This window comes from Manis pentadactyla, chromosome 7, assembly GCF_030020395.1.
Source record: "Manis pentadactyla isolate mManPen7 chromosome 7, mManPen7.hap1, whole genome shotgun sequence".
Classification (NCBI taxonomy): Eukaryota; Metazoa; Chordata; class Mammalia; order Pholidota; family Manidae; genus Manis; species Manis pentadactyla.
Window position 1 is genome coordinate 95,236,708 of NC_080025.1, and position 14,939 is coordinate 95,251,646.

The 14,939-nt window shown below is 44.1% G+C and overlaps 1 protein-coding gene across 11 annotated transcripts in view; it reads left to right on the forward strand.

Annotated features, from left to right (window-relative positions):
• Window positions 1-2,174: 2,174 nt before the first annotated feature.
• The window catches only part of SP4 (Sp4 transcription factor), a 112,766-nt gene continuing 100,001 nt past the window's right edge, over window positions 2,175-14,939 (forward strand). For 4 of the 11 annotated variants that reach the window (XR_005023110.2, XM_057504574.1, XM_057504576.1 and 1 more), the window contains exons 1-3: window positions 2,187-2,362; window positions 2,770-2,888; window positions 3,397-4,945. Coding sequence is in view for 9 of the 11 variants with exons in the window: in XM_057504574.1 (XP_057360557.1) it covers window positions 2,356-2,362; window positions 2,770-2,888; window positions 3,397-4,945 (1,675 nt within the window). In the remaining 2 variants the exon portion in view is untranslated. Of the gene's footprint in view, window positions 2,363-2,769; window positions 2,889-3,396; window positions 4,946-14,939 lie in introns of all 11 variants that reach the window. The other 7 variants (XM_057504577.1, XR_008998509.1, XM_057504578.1 and 4 more) reach the window with 7 other exon arrangements.

The following is a 14,939-nucleotide window of genomic DNA, read 5'->3' on the forward strand; positions in this document are numbered from 1 at the left end:
ATGTTAATACATTTTTTTCTCTTGTTTATCTTTCATTAAAGGGGTCTCAGCTAAGAACTCAGGAGGGAAGAGGAAAAATTATTTTTCCTCCTCTACACTATGTTTCACAAATACCAGTATTAACATTTATCTATAGAGCAGAGTATTTCGGAAACTGTAGATCCATACTGAGTATATAAGCATTCTTTTTTTAACCTTTGATTCAGAGCTATATTGCCCCACAAAAGCAGGTTTTGTTAAGGTAAGAAAACTACAAGGAATTCCCCAGTTCATAAGACTGCAAAATGTCTTCCTTCATTCATCATAGAGAATTGGAAAAAACAAAAAACAAAACAAAACAAGGATAGTGTATCTGTAAATGCAAAAAGCACTTTTGAGCTTTCTGTATTGTACATGGTGTGGGGAAAGATTATTTATGGATCTTAGGATCATATTTTAAGAAGGGTTAGAGAATACTATGTAATTCTTTATTCGAATTGCTTTGTCTTGCTGCTCTGCTGGCTTTGTCATCAGCCAATGTTGCAATTACTTTAACAAGCAAAGGAAACGCCAGTCAAGTGCAGCACCTGGGACCTCCTCACTCTTACAGCATACAAGGCCTCAGGCAGAGACAAAAAACGCTCAAGGCTGTGTGGAGCCCAGGTAAAAAGGGAGCGGGTGGTTGTGAACTTGGGGAGCTTGTGAACTGTCCCCAAGGCCAGTGTTTACATTAGCAATTCACTTCTACCTTTATTTAGTATACTTAATCAGGCGCTTATTCTATTCCCTGGCATCTTCCCGACTTCAGGACTTCGGAGGAAACCTGGGGTCAGGCGACTGCTCAAGTGCATTTGATAATAAAATGTTTTGTGCAGTCAGATGTGAATTCCATCTGCCTAGAAGCATATGCTGAACTGTGACCCCGGTTGACCCAAGTGGAGCTGGGCTTTTTCTTCGCCTCGAGAATCTTGTGAGACCGGTAAGAGTGAGAAGTCCGCTAACTACGCGGGTTCTTCGGCGTAGCACGGTACCACCTTGGAAAGAGGGTCTTTGCTCAGATACAGCGGCCAGCCAGAGACGGCAAATAAAATGGAAGATCCTTCTCTGTGGGAAAGCAGGCCTTGTATTTGAAGTAGGGACCTGACGGAGGGAGGTGAGCAAAGAAAGGGAAGGAGACAGAGCAGCGCTCCTAGAAGCTGGATTCTTTCAAACCCGGAGGACAGCAAACCCCGCCTCCCCACGTCGCCGCCCGCTCAATCGCCGAGCGCTCCGGGTGTGAGCTCGCCCTGCGGGGAGCGGCTTGGAGCCGAGGAGGCGGTGGCTGGGTGGTTGGGGCAGCCCCGCTCGGCGGATAGGCCCCGGCAAACAACACCCATTCCCCTCCCCCTCGCTCAGTTCAACTCCCACTCGGCCCCGGCCACGCCCTGCCGCCACCGCCCCCTCGGGCAGCAGACCGCTCGGCAGCGGGGCCTCGGTTGGGGGCGGGAGGGAAGGCGGTGCCTTGCAGCGTCCGCCGCGGTCGCCGGAAACTACAAGGGCCAACAGCCCCTGCGGCATCGCCCCGCCCCCTTCTCCCACCACTAAGCGCGCGTCACCAGGGGTTCAGCCAATGGAGACCGAGCCAGGGAAAAAGGGCGCCCGGGTCCGGATGAGCCTTAGGAAAGCCATGCTCCCTGCGCAGGGGCAGCGGCTAGTTCCCCGGGGCAGCGAGTCGTTGGTGCTTCTCTCGCTTCCTTTGAGCCACAGCCCTACTTTTTTCTTTAGTGGCAATTGAGAGAGATGCTGGAGCGGGTTTTTTTGGGGGGTTGCGCTGGGAAATGAGTAGGGGGCGGGATATCCTGAGACAACAAGTTTGGCTGTATGGAGGGCCTACCGGCAGCGCGCCTGAGCTAGAACGCTGAGAGAAAGGGCTCCGGAGGAGTCACGGGAGGAAGAGAAAAGCTGCTGAACGAATTACCCCGGGAAAGGGGGTGGAGAAGAGGCGGCCCCAGCGCCCCGGCCCCCGGCAGGTCGGCGGCCAATCCGCTGGGGGAAGGGGTGGAGAGTCGGCGGCTTCGGCGGAGAGAGGCCGAGGGGGGTGGGGAGTCGGCCGGGCTCGCACCGCCCTGGCTCCGCCCCTGGCCCGCGCCGCCGCCCGCGCCCCGCGCCGCCGCTGTCAATCAAGGGCGAGTCAGCCGGGCTCGGGCGGAGAGAGGAGCTGCTACGCCACAGCCCAGCGGCGGCCATTCGCGGAAAAAGAGGCAGAGCCTGTGCCAGCTACAGCCTCCTCCGAGCCACCGCGGGCGGGCGGGACCGGCCTCTCCTCCCGCCTCGCCCCCACCCCCACCCACCTCTATCCCAGTGTCTCCGTCTGAGGGTTTGTCCTGTTAATGCGGGATGAGCGGTACGTATTCTCCACCCCCCTCGGTCTCCTTCACCGCCCCCCTCCCTCCCCAGACCCTGCACGGTTTCTCCCTCCCCCGGGGCCGCTGAGATGCTCTAAGGGGAGGAGGAGAGGGAGGGAGGGTATCAGGGGGAGGGAAAGAGGGTTGTGTTTTGTCTTAATGTCTGAGAGAGAACAACCTTCTGGGTGTTGCTCTGGAGCCGATGGGTCGGGTTTCAAACCACGTTTTGTGATATCCCCCTCCTCCCTTCTCTCCTTTCCCCCACCCCCTGCCGGTGTGCGTGGATGGCGGGTTTAGGCAGATCACTGTTAGCGGGGAGGGGGAGCAAAGGAGAGGAGGGAGACGAATAATGATAATCCTAATAACCTGTTGTCGCGTGGTGTTTGTGCGGGGGGGTTTGTTGCAGATCAGAAGAAGGAGGAGGAGGAGGAGGCGGCGGCGGCGGCAGCGGCGATGGCTGCAGAAGGAGGGAAAACCTCTGAGCCAGAGAATAACAATAAAAAACCCAAAACCTCAGGCTCCCAGGTAAAAGCAAACATAAAAAAAAAAATCACGAAACACAAGGGGAAAGAGGGACTTATGCCCTTTAAATGTCCATAACTAAAGAACAGAATAAAAATGTTTATCCACTTGAAACATCTTTCTGAGAGTGAGGAAGTTAAATTGTAAATTCATAAAGGTTTCACGTGTTTGAGGGATAACCTCATTTAATATTACATCAGGAACTCAGACTGTTAGAAAACGGCTGTTTATTTTCCCAAGGGCATGTTGAGTTTAGGAAAATAGCACTTTAAGAAAGTTTGTTAGAAATTTCCTTTTATTTAAACTTTATATTACAGGATCTGTTTCCTTATTCCTTTATTTTACTGCTTTTGTTAATATTTCTTTTTGATTCCTGGCACTTCCTGAGTAAGTTCTGAAATTCAGATCTGTCAAAAATAAATAAATAAATAAACCCCTCCCACCTTACTGGCCTCCACTAAATCCACCACTTTTTTTCCCCCCCTCTCCTTTACCTTCCCATTTTGGGTAGGACTCTCAGCCCTCTCCTCTGGCTTTACTGGCAGCTACTTGCAGCAAAATAGGGACTCCTGGTGAAAATCAAGCAACTGGACAACAACAGATTATTATAGATCCAAGCCAAGGATTGGTGCAACTTCAAAATCAGCCACAACAGCTAGAACTGGTAACAACACAACTTGCTGGAAACACTTGGCAACTTGTTGCCTCGACTCCTGCTTCAAAAGAAAATAATGTTTCTCAACCAGCTTCTAGTTCATCTAGTTCTTCCAGCAGTAATAACGGGAGTGCATCTCCTACAAAAACTAAATCAGGTAATTCTTCTACCCCTGGTCAGTTTCAAGTCATACAAGTACAAAATCCAAGTGGTAGTGTACAGTACCAAGTGATTCCACAACTTCAGACAATGGAAGGCCAGCAAATTCAAATCAATCCAACTAGTAGTTCATCTCTACAAGATTTGCAGGGTCAAATTCAGCTCATTTCTGCAGGTAATAATCAAGCTATACTCACAGCTGCTAACAGGACAGCTTCTGGGAATATACTTGCTCAAAACCTGGCAAATCAGACAGTTCCAGTCCAAATTAGACCTGGTGTTTCAATACCACTGCAGTTACAGACCCTTCCTGGTACTCAGGCTCAAGTTGTAACAACCCTACCAATTAACATTGGAGGAGTGACTTTAGCTTTGCCAGTGATAAACAATGTGGCTGCTGGAGGAGGGACTGGACAGGTTGGCCAGCCTCCTACTACTACTGACAGTGGGACTTCCAATGGGAGTCAGTTGGTTTCCACACCCACCACCACTACTGCTGCCAGTACCATGCCAGAATCCCCCTCCTCCTCCACTACCTGCACAACCACTGCTTCCACGTCTCTGACAAGCAGTGACACGTTAGTGAGCTCAGCAGATACGGGCCAGTATGCAAGCACATCAGCCAGTAGTTCTGAACGCACTATTGAAGAATCTCAAACACCTGCTGCTACTGAGTCTGAAGCCCAGAGTTCCAGTCAGCTTCAGTCCAATGGAATACAGAATACACAGGAGCAATCGAATTCTCTTCAGCAGGTGCAGATTGTAGGCCAGCCTATTTTACAACAGATCCAGATCCAACAGCCTCAGCAACAGATCATTCAGGCTATTCCACCACAGTCCTTTCAGCTCCAGTCAGGGCAGACAATTCAGACCATCCAGCAGCAGCCTTTGCAGAATGTTCAACTTCAAGCAGTAAATCCGACTCAGGTGCTTATCAGGGCTCCAACTTTAACACCTTCAGGGCAAATCAGTTGGCAAACTGTACAGGTTCAGAATATTCAAAGTCTGTCAAATTTGCAAGTTCAGAATGCTGGGTTATCCCAACAATTAACCATCACCCCAGTGTCTTCAAGTGGTGGCACGACTCTTGCACAAATTGCTCCTGTGGCTGTTGCTGGTGCCCCAATAACTTTGAATACTGCCCAGCTTGCATCAGTGCCTAATCTTCAGACAGTGAGCGTTGCCAACCTGGGCGCTGCAGGCGTTCAAGTGCAAGGAGTTCCAGTTACAATCACTAGTGTTGCAGGTAAGTTACTACAGTCTTTTCTCTTTAAGAGTCTTTTACACAGTTTTTAATAACAATTGGTTATTGCTTTTTGTTAACTCTTAGATTTGATCTCTACCTCTCAAGTAAACAATCATAAGAAATCTAAAATACATAGGAATATTATACTATCATAATTCCATAACCATGAATGTGACCCATTCACATTTGTATATTTTACTGTTAGGTTTTGTGTATTAAATTTGTTAGATGGACAGTTGCATAAAATCATTCTTCCATAGGGCAAAACTTCTGATTAGAGTCTTAATTGTCTTCTGTAGTTTAGAAATCATATTTGAGTACACTTAAACACTTCTGAAAAAGTAATCAAAACGATGTTTATATTTCTTTAAGAGAAAGTAGGTTTAAAGTTGAATCAGTGTACAGTTGTGAGTGAAGTTTTGTAATAAGGCTTACTCTTAAATTGGAAGTTACTTTTTGTACTTAGGCATCTTGTTGGCTGTGCTTTTGCATTTTATTCTACAGTGTTGTTTTAAACTAAATATTGACACAGTTGAGAGATACAATATTATGTTGCAAATTGTCCAACTTTTATGGCTGCTTTTCTGCTACACCAGAATTAGTATTTTGAGCTAAAATTTAACTCATAAAATTTTATTTAAGTAGATCTTATGTTTGTTTTGTTCTACGTATTTTTATTAAGTTGGTGCAAAGCAATTAAAAATGAAGATAGTAAAATGTCATTAATTTGAATTAATTGTGGTAAGATTGTTTTAAAACCAATTACAAAGCAGTTATTGTTTATGCATATGAATACTTATGAAGTATTTGGAAAATTAGTCTTATTAAATATTTTAATCCTTCTCAACCAGTCTTATTTTACCTAATGCCTTTGTTTTCTAGTAATTACCTTTCACTGATTATGATTTGGTGAAAACCTCATTGTGATTTTAGTGCCTTTGATACTTTCAGATTTCTTTAAATATCTCTTTTGATCATCTGAAATGCATAATCATATCACTTTAAAATGACCTTTCTTGAAACAAGTTTCAGAAAAATTATGCTAGGAGTCTAGTTTTACAGTAAATACTTACTTACAGTAAATACTTTACATATATAAAATTGGAAATTGCCAGGTACAGCTCTCTGATTCAGAAATACAGAGCTTATGTGTTTTATTTAGATACACATTACCTCTAACCCAGAACTATCCAGTGGAATTTTCTGTGATGATGGAAATGTTTTAAATCACTTCTATCCAATATGTTAAACCAGTAGCCAAGTATAATAATAGCTACACGTGATAATAGTGCTATTAAGCACTTTAAAATGTGGCTAATGCAGATGAGGAACTGTTTTTAATTTTATTTAATTTTAATATAAATAGCCACATGTGGCTAGTGGCTGCTGTTTTTGACAGCACAGTAACCTAGTCAAAGAGCATTTTAAGTATGGTACTTTTTCTCCTCTAAAACTATTACAGTACAATTATGTAAGTGTTTATCTAGATTACAATCCTTAGTTTTCTTTGCTCCTACTCTTTTTTTAAACATTGACAATATCTTACGTATTTCAGAAAAATGTCTGTTATCAGTGAGTTGTGACAATTTGTGTTGTCAAAGCAAAAATTATGTCATCTTGTCTATTAAGCATCAGTTTGTGAATTATGATTAACAGAATTCAGTGATTTATAATTTAGGTTAGAAATAGTCAATTCTTCTGTTCTCTAATTGATACAGTTATAACCCAGAGTTTTTCCCTTGTCCATTGTGACGGTAAACCAATGTTAAAAAAGAGTTTATCTTCTGGCTGCCTAGCTCAGATTCACTTGAATGAGGCATAGATACAGGATCCAGTTTCTGGAACTACAGTTTTTGGAGGGTGTGGTCAAGGAATGTGCCTTTCAAACAAACATCCAGGTGATTCTAAATCTCACTGAAATTTGAGAACCAAGGGTCTAGTCATCTGCCAAGAATCATGAAGCAAACTATGGAGTAGATGGGTGTCAAGCTAATTCATATGTGCCTTAGAAAATGGATTTCTATGGCAAATACAATTTATAGTTTTTATTCTACAAGCATATGTTGACTAGCTGTGTGCTTAGCACTTCCAATAAGGTGTTCAGTACTTCATTTTCAGGGATAATTTTTTTATTGAAAGAGTTTGCATAATTTGGGGAGGACACTAAATGAGGAAATTTTTGTTTTTCATTTTAAACTTTTTTCTATTGAGGTACCTATAATAAGATGCACAAATCTTGGTATTCAACTTGATGAATTTTGACTTGTATGCACTCATGTAACCATTTGAATTTTTTACTTAGTTGGATTATTTTTCTTCTGAAACTAAAGATTTTAAATTTGGTTGATGTTGAAAAGATATGTTCTAATAGATATGCCCAGTCATTTTAAGAAGATAGCCATGTGTCAAAGACCAGAAATGTATCCTGATTTCAACAAATCAGTGTAGTTGGGCCTAGTTTGTACATTTTTACCTTATTTCCCAGCAGAGTAGGTGCTTGACAAATGTTTGCTGAATTAAGCCATAGAAGGTGATGGACAAGATAGCAATGACCTGGAGTAGTTTAATGAAGCTAATGAAGTAGCTCTATTTTTATTAATTTCTTTTGGCTTTGAGTTTTTAAGACATTAAGAGTTTGACACTAGGTACTTCTGTCTTTAGAAGAGGGAGAACAAGTAGTAATGCGTATATATACCTTTTATAAATGAGCCCTGGAAGTTCGTATCTTTCACTCTGTGGCCCCATTCACTTTTTAGTACTTTTTGATTATTTCATGCCCTCCCATAGAATGGGATTAATTTTATTTCGCTTATGGAAATAAAATTTTCTCTAAATATTCACAACAACTAGTACCAGGGCTTGAACAAGTAGAGTAACCAGCTTTGACAGAATGTATTGGTTAGCTCAAAAACAAGGAGCTAAGCATTCTCCACCATACATCCTTATGTCCCATCATTCAGGAGGTATGGGAGAGGTGTGGATGATATGCAAAGAAAAAAAGTCATACAGGATAAATCAAATGACACAAGTTCTTGAAGGTAGGGAGTTTTATAGTTGATTTTGTGAAAGTGGAAAATGTTTTAACTACCTGTTACCGTAATGTATTCTGGTAGCCAAACAGCCCTAAATAAAATGAACTTCAGGAGATAAATCTCTTAAAAGAATTTAGAACATGTAGGGACCGTTGATAACTGAATCTGTAGTTAACTTTCATTTGGCCAGCAATTTGATTTATTTTTGGTCCTAATCACCTGTAGTAACAGATCATGCTTTTGCTTTGATGGATGTTTGTCAGTTTTAGGGAAAATTAACATTTTTATGATAATTTTCACACAAAGGAAGTTCAGACTTGAGGATGATGATGTTAGCCCTTCAAGAACTTGATTCTCTTACCTTCCTTTACATCTTTGGAGATTTAAAGTATGAAACCTGGGGTGTAACAAAACCAGGAATTGGTTGGGTTGGGGGGAAGTCAGTTCTTTTTAACTGGTGAAAATGGGGACCAAAAAATTAGTTGACAGTTATATTTAACTTAACAACCTAACTTAATCCAGTAGAATCAACCTCGTATACCAGATATTTTTCCAGAGCTAGTAAAAGAAAATTGACTCAAAGTTTAATACTAATATGGTTTTCTTTTGCCATATATGGCCTATTAATTTGGATTTCTCTAGTAGGCACTTGAAACAGTGCATGTATATACACATATACATGCCTATATGTATGAACACACACATATACGTCCTCTGTTTGGTTATTTCTTTTTTCAGTGATGTCAGGTTTACTCTTGTGACTTTATTTCTCTAAAATCTTCTAATAGTGTTTATTATAGATTGGAATTCATTAGGAGGAACTTAAATTTGTCTCCTGTATAAATGATTTAGCTTCTGAACTACCAAGGTGGTTTTACCCATTTGATGATGTATAGCATGATCTTTAAAATTTGTTGACATAATATTGTTGCCTCTTTTTATTTTTCATGGAAGATGAAAAAGTACTCAATATAGAGTTACATTAATTTTTTAAAAGGGCATCTTTGAAAGGGATTTCAGGATAGAGGAGCAAGGGAAAATAGAATTTTAATCATCTGCTTTCCAAATCTTAAGTCAGGTAATGTCTAACAAATAATACTTAAGGGATATTGGAGCAGGCATAAAAGCACATTGAAGAGAAGAAAAAGGAAGCTTGATCAAGAAGGAAGATAGAGAAAAGGTGCTATACATAGGTCTGTAGAAATAACAAATTTATAAAATGATAACATTTGAATTTGCAAGGTTCTTGAGATTATTGCTTACCAGTTGTAGCCTTTTGCTATTGCTGCTAAAGTCTAAAGGAATTCGTGTGTTTATTACTGTTATAAGTGAAAGTAGAAACATGGGTTAGAGGTTTCAGTGCTTCATTAAATACTTGGTGATGACATAGTAAGGATTGACAATAAAAGGGGGACCTGGCCTGATACCAGACCATGTGTATGTGTGAGCTCTTCTGTACTCTTTTGATTTAGGTATGGGATAAGATTGGATTGGATGACCATAATGCTTGTCATTTTGCTACCTAGTGAATAAGCAAATTGTGGCGAAAGAAACCTGTTGAACCAAAAATTGCTTATATAAGTTGTGAGATAAAGACTTAACAAATGGTAGTTAACTAAGGAAGTTTAGAGATAACTGAGCTTTTCTACCCTCCCTCATTCCTTAGTGGTATTTTAGAAATGAAGAACTGAAGCCCAGAAAGTTGTGTGACTTACTTGTAGTTGATGGCAAAGTGAGGACTAGAATCTTGACTTCTGCTGTTTGTCTTTTCTCTATATTTCTGGCTTTGTTATACAAATCTTTTGCTAGTAAATGAATAAATATAACTGAGGTTTATAGAGACCAGAGAGGGAGAGTATCCAGCTTGAGTTTCTCTTCTCCCAGGTAGACTTGTGTCTACTGTCACTGGATTTTCAGGCTTACTAATGAAAAACACAACTCTCTGTGTCGAAGTTGGAGTTCCTATGGCCAGGATCCTCACTGAAATTAAACCACTTGATGATGTAACTGGCCTGTTGCTAGGCTACCGCTTCCACACCTTTAGGCAATAAGCTATTATTGCGCTACATAGAGATCTCCGCCCAGTGCTCTGGGTGGAGGCAGAGATGCTAGTGCTCAACTTACCGCCCTGGAGAACAAGCCAGGTGATAAACCTTTTCACCACAAAGAACATTTTGCTGTCAATTTCTTTGGTCACATTGAATCCATAGCAAACTTGCCCTGGGGCTGAAACCCATTGGCAAGACAATTGACGAAAGTCAGCAGGGTTCATTGTTGACCAAGGAAAAAGACAGGCTTCCCTTATGGGAGGGGTGCTTCAGTGGGCTGCCCCTGTGAATGGGGAGACAGTGGATTGTCCCCCAATGGGTATATGGTCTGAGGTGGGCCCCACCCCAGGACTGGAGGCAAGTGGATGTGACACCTGAGGCTGTAGGGGTGGCCCTTGGTATAGTAAGTAGGTCTTTTGAGAAACAGAGTGCTCATGAGGCAGCCGGGACTGTGGGTTGGCTGCTTCTCACAGTACTAAAAAGGTCTACAGAAGATACCCAAGAAGTGGCAGCACGAGAATGCCAGCTGCAAATTTCTGTGAATTCCCTGAAGAAGGAAATGGCATTGATGCGAGAGGAGGCAGCACAAGAACGCTGGCAGCAAGGTGCTATTGGAGAGGTAGGCAATTCCTTACAGAACGAGACAGCAGTGCTGCCAGGTGTTCTGAAGGAGGAAGAGGCCATCAAGGAAAAAGATGAAGCACTGGCAGAGGTGGCATGAGAACGTCAGCTGCGAAGCATTGAGGTGAAGGTAAGAGAGCTTCTGAAGACTGAGCTAGTATTGTTGCGAGGCACAGTAAAGGTTTTAGCAGAAGAGGCACTCAGGGGAGGGGAGAGAAAGGTGTCATCAGCCCCTGAGATGGAGGAGCTGGGGAAGGATGAAGGGGTGGTGCTGGAGGCACTGGCGCCTCCTGTATTGAAAGCATGCCCAGTGGTTGTAAAGAAAATAAAGACCCAGCAGCTGAAAGTTCTCTGAGGAGAGGAGCAGCCCCCTTCCCAGGTCGCGGAGCACTCTATGGTCTGCCCCTATACTCAGGCTGAGCTGGTGGATTTGGGCTCCCAGTTTAGGCAGAAGCCCTTGGAGTCAATATCAGCTTGGTTCCTGTGTTTGTGGGACTTGGGGGTGGATGGAATTGTTCTGTCGGGATCAGAGATGGGAAAGCTGTCTTCCCTGACAATACAGCCCGCCTTGAGGCAGCGATTACAAAATGCACATCAGACCCCAGGGAGTCACTCCCTCCTCGATTGGCTTAGGGCTGCACTTTGTGCTGTGTGCCCCAATCCGGGTGATCTACCATCCTTTCCTGTTAAATGGCAGATGTATGCTGAGCTCCAACAGGTAATAACAAGAGCTAGGCATAAGAAATGCCATCTATGGTCCAGATGAAGTGATTTTCACTACTGGGATGAGAAATATTGTACTTCAAACAGCCCCTGTATCCCTCTTTGGGTCTCTAGTGGCCATTCTTTCCCCTCACTTAGGGCATCCCATAAGTGAGGTGACACGTACAGTAACAGACTTAGGAGAGGCTGAAGAAATGAGAACCCGGAAAGAAATAAGATCTGTTACTCACAAGAAGAATTTACAGGGTGCCATGAAGGTTACGATGACCCAGATATGGGATTATTTAATATGGGCAGGAGCAGATGGAAGGAAATTAGATGGGAAGTGAAAGTGAAATAGGATCTTTCTAGAGCTATAGCAGCAGCTGATACCAGAGCAACAGTTCCAGTCATTAAGACCAAAGAGGCAGAGATCAGAGACAGAGCCACAAGTCTGGCCTGTGTGTTTGCAAAACTTCCTGCTGGAGAGCGAGCCAGCCTCACTTGAGCCCACACAGGAAGGTGATTGGGGAACACAGTTTGCCTCAGGAGAAGGTCAAGGTATCTGCCCTGAGGGACCAGGGGGGTACCAGAGGCCACATGTTGAAATAGCTATCCATTGGTCCCCAGTGAACATACATGTCCTGGCTCTGGTGGACACAGGGGCTGAATGTTTACTGATTTATGGTAACCCTGAGCAGTTCCCTGGGACCCCCAGTATCATAGATGGATATGGGGGTAAGGCTATCAGAGTGAAAAAAGCCCAAAGCCCTTTGGGAATACCACATCTACCCCCAAAAAGGGTATACTGTGTATATATCTCCTATCCCTGAGTATATTTTGGGGATTGATACCCTGCAGGGTCTATGATTGCAGACCACTGCAGGTGAGTTCAGACTGAGAGTACGTGTGGTGAAAGCAGTTCTGAGAGGACATGCTAGACACCCGCCCAAAGCTTTGCCTGTGCCTTGGCGGGTGACTAATACCAAACAATACAAACTGCCTGGAGGGCATAAAGAGATTGGAAAAACTCTCCAAGAGCTGGAAAAGGTGGGTGTTATAAAGCCCACCCATAGTCCTTTCAGCTTCCCGGTGTGGCCTGTAAAAAAGCCAGATGGCTCCTGGAGTATGACTGTGGATACAGAGAATTGAATGAAGTCATACCCCCTATGCATGCTGTCTGTTGTCCCCTCTTGCAGGCTTGATGGATAACCTCAGCCATGAACTAGGAACATACCATTATGTGGTAGATCTTGCTAATGCCTTCTTTTCCATTGACATTGAACAGGAAAGTCAGGAACAGTTTGCCTTCATGTAGAAAGGATGGCAATGGACTTACACCGTCCTCCCACAGGGATACCTCCACAGCCCCACCATCTCACATGGACTTATAGCCCAGGACTTAGCTACGTGGGAGAAACCGCCAGTGATGTGGCTGTACCATTATATTGATGATGTCATGCTCACATCCGATTCTCTTTCAGATCTAGAAGGTGCAGCACCTAGACTGCTGCAACATTTATAGGAGAAAGGATGGGCTGTGAACAGTACCAAGGTTCAGGGACCTGGTTTGTCAAATTCTTGGGGGTCGTCTGGTTGGATTAAGACCAAAGTTATACCAGAAGCAGTTACAGATAAAGTCCATGCCTTTCCTACCCCCACAACTGTAGCATTGCTACACGAGTTTCTGGGTCTTCTAGGCTACTGGAGAGTGTTTATCCTGCACTTGGCAGAAATTCTGAAGCCCTTATACCAGTTGGTATGAAAGGGTGTCCGCTGGGACTGGGATAAGACATGAGCGTCAGCCTTTACTACAGCAAAACTGGCAGTCATGGCCGTTCAGGCCTTGAGTGTGATAGACCCATCAAGGCCCTGTGAGCTGGATGTTCATGTGACTGAAGATGGTTTAGGCTGGGGTCTCTGGCAGCAGCTTGAAACAACTTGGCAACCTGTTGGATTCTGGTCAGAACTCTGGAAAGGGGCAGAGGTACGATACACTTTGATAGAAAAAAACAACTGGCTACCATGTATCACGCCTTGCTGGCTACAGAACCCATCACTGGAATGGCCCCGATAAAGGTAATAACCATCTATCCCATCTTGGGGTGGGTATGAGACTGGACCCAAAAGCCAAGCAGTGGTGTGGCACAAACTCCCACACTAGCCAAGTGGGGTGCTTACCTACAGCAGCATAGTATTCTCTCTAGTAGTCCCTTGAGTGAAGAACTCCAACGCTTATTGAGGCTGGTAACATACACTAGTGAAAAGCAGGAAGAACTTGCTTTTGAACCATTAGTAGCAGAGAGTCCCTATCGGGAGGCAAGAGTCCCTATACCCGAAGATGCATGGTACAGAGATGGCTCCAGCCATGGGCAGCCTCCAAAATGGTGGGTCATAGCTTTCCATCCTAAGACTGTGACAATAAGGATGGAAGATGGTGAGGGGAAGAGCAGCCAATGGGCAGAGTTGAGCTTGTGATCAGCCAGGAGCCCTCCCCTGTAGTTGTCTGCACTGACAGCTGGGCTGTCTAATGGGGTTTAACCCTGTGGCTACCAACCTGGTACCATGCCAACTGGCTGATTGATAACTGACCCCTTTGGGTACAAGAATTGTGGCAAGACTTATGGGCCTGTGGTCAGACTAAAATAATTACAGTATACCATGTGACAGGTCATTTGCCACTGGCATCCCCAGTAAATGATGAAGCAGATAAATTGGCCCAGATACTTTGGTTAGAAGGAAAGCCTGCCACTGATGTAGCCCAATGGTTATATCAGTGTTTGTTGCAGGCGGGGCAACAGACAATGTGGGCTGTAGCCTATTGGTGGGGCTTGTCTTTGACCTTTGAAGAAGTTAGTATAGCCTGGCAGGAGTGTGTTGTGTGCTCAGAAGGGACTTGCACTGAGTTTCACAGCCACATGGGGTAATAGCTAAGGGGCCTATACTACTCATCAGGTGGCAGATAGACTATATTGGGCCTCTACCTGTGTCAGAAGGATATTGACTTGTATGGACACAGCTATGACTTGTGTGGACACAGCTACTGAATTTCTGGCTGCTTTTCCTACCCATTGTGCAGACCAGCAGACAACCAAAAGAGGCCTGGAGCATCTCTTTGTTGCCTATGCCCGACCACAGGTAATTGAGAGTGATCAGGGCACCCATTTTACTGGACATACACTGCAAGAATGGGTGCGACAGCTGGGAATCAAATTAAAGTTTCATGTGCCATATAATCCTACTGCAGCAGACATGATAGGCACAATGACTTGTTAAAATCCGGACTAAAGTCAAATACCAATAGTCTGCGGGTTGGTCAGTCCGCTTATGGACAGTGCTACAGCATTTGAACTAGAGACCCTGAAAGGGAGCCCTGAGCCCTGTAGACATGTTAACACATATGGCTGCCTCCCCTATACAACTGCAAGTACAAACCAAGGAAGAATCACTGAAGCTGAGGTTTGGCCACCAGAATAACATCTTGCTGCCAGCACCAACTGCACTGAACCCTGGAGACTCCATTGAGTGGACGTAGCCTTGGACCTTTCGACACATGGACCCACGATGACTGGCTCTCCTGGCACCTTGGGG